The following is a 4807-nucleotide window of genomic DNA, read 5'->3' on the forward strand; positions in this document are numbered from 1 at the left end:
TAGGAACTGCCCTCCCAGCCTTGACCCCCTGTGTTCTAAGGGCTCTCCCTCCCAGCTCTGACAGTATGTTTTCTAAAGGGTTCTCCCAGCTGACAGACACTCTATGTTCTAAGGCCCCTCCCATCCCTGACCTCCATTTATTATCTCGATCACTAGCTTTTAGAACCAGCTCCACTTGCCCAGTCTACTACTCAGATGGTGGAGCTGGTTCTAAAAGCTAGTGATCGAGATAATAAATGGAGGTCAGGGATGGGAGGGGCCTTAGAACATAGAGTGTCTGTCAGCTGGGAGAACCCTTTAGAAAACATACTGTCAGAGCTGGGAGGGAGAGCCCTTAGAACACAGGGGGTCAAGGCTGGGAGGGCAGTTCCTACAATCCAGAATGTCAGAGCCAGGGAGCCCTAGAAATAACTGAAACCTAGAAGGGGACGTGACTTATCAATGAATCGTGAAGTTTAAAGGGCTTTCAAAGTCCTTCATAACCTGCCTTCCCCTGCCCCCCCCCCCCCCCCCCCCCCCCCTTGCTGCGCCTGACAAAAGATGCTCCATATCTCAGCTCTGGTCATTTTTCACTGTCTGTTTTCTCCCTGCAACGCTCTCCCTCCTCCCAGTTTCCTCTTCCAATAAACTCCCACTTTTACAAGAAATCTTTCCCATTCTTCCCTTAATTCTAGTGCCTTCCCTGTCTTGATTATCTCCGACTTATCCTTAATGTCTCTCATTTGTACTTAATTGTTTGCACTTGTCCGTCCCATTAGAATGTGCCCTTCTCGAGGGCAGCGACTATCTTTTGCGTTTCTTTGTGTCCCCAACACTTAACACAGCACTTGGTACACAGTAGATAGTTAACTTAATAAATACTTGGAATCCTCACTTGTCACCTGGCTGCTCTGTTTTCGGACTTGTCTTCTCCCCCACCCTCCAGGGAGATCATTATTGGGATAACCTCATCCTCACCCTCCCATAAGGTCCCATCCTCATCCTCTGTCCCTCTGATTGGAAGGTGGGGCTCTATTTAAGGAGGGAGCTCAGCTCAAACATTTCCCTCATTCTTCCCAGCTGCTCTACTCTGAGACTTCTCTGAGTGTCTTTTCTCCACCCATGTTGGGTACCTCCACTCACTAACCTCATCCTAGTCTTTCAGCTTTTTGTGTGTTGTCTCCCCTCCCCCATTAGACTGTAAGCTTCCTGAGGGCAGGGACTGTCTTTTTTTTCTTTGTATCTGTATCCCCAATGCTTAACATAGTGCCTAACTCACAGTAGGCACTTAGTAAATATTTATTGACTACTGACTATTACACACCCAACAAGTGATCATCCAGTTTCTGCTTGAAGACCTCCTAGAAGGGCCTTTTCCTAAACCTTCTCTTCCCTAAAGATAAATGTCCTTGGTTTCTGCAAAGATCCTTGTTGACAAGATATAATACATGATCTCTTCCTCCATCTTAGTCCCCTTCTTCTAGACATACTCCCACTTCAAACTCAATACTTTAGACATCTTCCTGTCTGTCTATGGCCCCACCATCTTCCAAATCTCCCAGGTTCATCAATAGCTCTTCTCTCTCCTTCACCCCTTATACTCATCAAACCCATGAATGTGCTAGATTCAGTCCTGCCTCCTGGGACTCCAGTCATATGGTTCTCAGGCACCAGGAATACTGCCCCATGCCCCTGACTTTTCAAAGCTTAGCTCCTAGCTCACCTCCTCCAGGAAGTCTGACTTGACCAGTCTGACCCATGCTGATATTGTCTTCATATCCTTCTTTAGGCAGAACCACATAGTTCACCTCCTGAATTCTTGCTGCCTGTGCCTCTTGTCTCCCCAACTTCTCAGTGTCTTCATATCCTTCTTTAGGCAGAACCACATAGTTCACCTCCTGAATTCTTGCCGCCTGTGCCTCTTGTCTCCCCAACTTCTCAGTGTCTTCATATCCTTAGCTGAGACAGGGATAAACTCCACATACTGGAAAGAGCCTAGACTGTGGGAGGCAGGAGATCTGCTACTAACTCCTGGAGTGATCTGAGGCAAATCCCTTCACTGACCGGGCCTCTGGAGCTAAATAAGTAAAGCTCCTTCTAATTCTGATTTCCCTAAAAGTCTTTTCCAGTTCTGATGTTCTACGTTCTAAGGGCCCTTCCAGCTCTGTCAATGTTCTGTGGATACACTAAGGTCCTTCACAATAGTACCATAGAAAGAGTACTAGCTTTGGAGTGTGAAGGAGCTAGGTTCAGATCTAGTGTTTCTACTTCTTGTGTGACTTTAGGCAAGTCACTTAACCTCTGAGCCTTTATTCCTTATTTGTAAAGGGAGGAAGGGGGCTTGACTAAATGGTCTCTGAGGCACCTCCCCAGCTCTGATGTTCTAGATCAGTGGTTCTCAAAGGGTGTACCAGGAAACACCTGAGTTTTAGCTCTACATGCCCCAAATTGTACAGGATTTACACTCAAAAACCCATGTGCATTTCAGTTTTCCCAACTCCTCTGGGATGCGCCCAGATTCTTTTCAGCAGAGAATGTTACTGTGTCAGCCACAAAAATTGTTTGAGAAGTTCTATTCCAAATCACAGGATGTTTTTCCCACTTCTAATGTTTTACATGCTAGAGACCCTTGCCACTCTAGGAGTCTAGGCTGTTGTGTGTGTGTGTGTGTGGGGGGGGGAGATATGGAGTCCTACAGGCACCTGGGTCTTGAATACAAATCCAGGTCAGGAGAGGGGATGGAGAGAGCCTTGTGAAGTGGGTGGGAAGCCCCGGTCCCCACCACCCCTACTTCTCTACCCTCATCCCCAGGTGTGAGAATGCTAGATGGATCCATCACTGACATTATAGAGGCCCAGTCCCTGAGCCTTCAGCCCCAGCACATCCATATCTACAGTGCCAGCTGGGGTCCTGAGGACGACGGGCGCACAGTGGACGGCCCTGGCGTGCTCACTCGGGAGGCCTTCTTCCATGGAGTCAGCACCGTGAGTGTGAGCTATGGGCATGGGTCCTAGAGATACTCTTCCACCACCCCTAGCTCCATATACACCCAAACCCAAGCCTTCAATTTGGAGTTCAGAACCTGTTCTAATCTATAACTAAACCCAGACCCAGAGGAAAGGTCCATTCAAACCTACTGGCTGCAAGGTGCCAGTAGGGGGAGATGATGATGATGATGATGCTGGGTTTTTTTTTTAAACTAACTAGATTTTTGCTGATATCTTTTGTTCTTATATCTCCTAAATGTCCCCCATATCTCTTTCCCTCCTCCCATACAAAGAGCCATCCTTTGAAAGAAAAAGAGGAAGAAGAGAACAAAAATTTAGAAAAGGTGGTTAAAAAATCTGACAACATATGTGATGTTCCACACCCATGGGACCACCCCCCCTAATTTCTGCAAAGGACTAAGGGAAGGTGTCTTCTCATAGATGATGGTGATTCTTTCAAAAACTCACATATCTGTTATTCTTCAAGGTTGGCGAAATGCTTTCCTCCCAGTAGCCTTGTGGGGAATGCCCCCATTTTATGAGGAAGGGAATCAAGGCTCAGAGAGAGTAACTTGTTTAGGACCACCCAGCTGTCTTGCCTCCTAGGCTCCCATCCTTACTCTGGACCTTACAGCCTGGCAGCCAGACCTTGAGATTATGTACCTAGCTTTTGACAGATGGCAGGATGAAAGGGGAAAGAATTCTGGATTCAGAGTCAGGAGACTTACCTTTGAGTTCTGGCCTCCAATATCATCCAGTCTCCCTCATTTTCCTTTTCCTTGGAGATGCAGGGCAGTGTAAAGTGAGGAGAGCTGACCCTGGGGGGTAAGTCCTGTCTTAGCTATTTACAAGTCATGGGACATTGAACACATTCTCCTTCTGAGCCTCAGTTTCCTCATCTGCAAAGTGGGGATAATGCTACACTTCCTACCTTATAGGACTGTGGAAGCAAAAGCACTTTGTAAACTATAAAGCACTTGAGAAATAAGGGAGGTTATCCTAAGGTCTTTCATGTTTGTTAGACCTCTTTAAAGTTTAGGGGCAGCATGGAAAAGGACTGGATTTGGAGTCAGAGGACCTGAGTTCAAATTCCATTACTAATCAGAGTGGCCGTTGGGCAAGTGACTTCCGCTCCCCTCAATCCTGTCATCTGTAAAAAGTGAGGGGGACAGGGTTGGATGAGATGGCCACTCAGGTTCCTTCCAGCTCCAGGTCTGGGAAGCTCTGCGTCACCCATGGGTACATATGGCCTCTTGCTCACAGGTGCATCTGGTCCTCATCACGCTCCTTGTGTGGGAGGTGGCACAAGTACTGATGTGGCAGGGTATGCCCTGGACCTGGATCCTGTGGGCCTGAGTTTGAATCCTGGTTCCACCAATTTGCTAGCTGTGGGATCTTAGGCAAATCAATTCAACAAGTGTTTAATAAGTTCAACAACCTTAATAAGAGGCAGCTAGGTGAGTCAGTGGACAGAGCGCTGGAGATCAGGAAGGTCTGACTTCAGCTTCGACCTCAGACACTTAGTAGCTGTGTGACCCTGGGCAAGTCACTTAACTTCCATTTGCCTCAATCCACTGGAGCAGGAAATGGCGAATTACTCCTGTATCTTTGTCAAGAAAACCCCATGGGCTCTTGATTGAATATGTATAACCTATATCGAATTGCTTACCCTCTTCGGGAAGGGGTTGGGATAGAGAGAGAGAATTTGAAATGCAAAGCTAAAAATTATTTTTACATGCAATTGGGGGAAAAAAGTAATATAAAATCCTAAGGAAAGGAAGGAAGGAAGGAAGGAAGAAAGAAAGAAAGAAAGAAAGAAAGAAAGAAAGAAAGAAAGAAAG

General features: G+C 46.8%; 1 protein-coding gene across 1 annotated transcript in view; it reads left to right on the plus strand.

Moving 5' to 3' along the window:
- Positions 1 to 4807, plus strand: part of PCSK4 (proprotein convertase subtilisin/kexin type 4) — a 36614-nt gene that overhangs the window by 20964 nt on the left and 10843 nt on the right. The window contains exon 8 of the mRNA XM_069101957.1: positions 2791 to 2963. Within this exon, the coding sequence (XP_068958058.1) occupies positions 2791 to 2963 (173 nt within the window). The remainder of the gene's footprint in view (positions 1 to 2790; positions 2964 to 4807) is intronic.

This window comes from Petaurus breviceps, unplaced genomic scaffold (genome assembly GCF_028583685.1).
Source record: "Petaurus breviceps papuanus isolate PSGF00001 unplaced genomic scaffold, PetGlider_PUasm1.0 523, whole genome shotgun sequence".
Classification (NCBI taxonomy): Eukaryota; Metazoa; Chordata; class Mammalia; order Diprotodontia; family Petauridae; genus Petaurus; species Petaurus breviceps.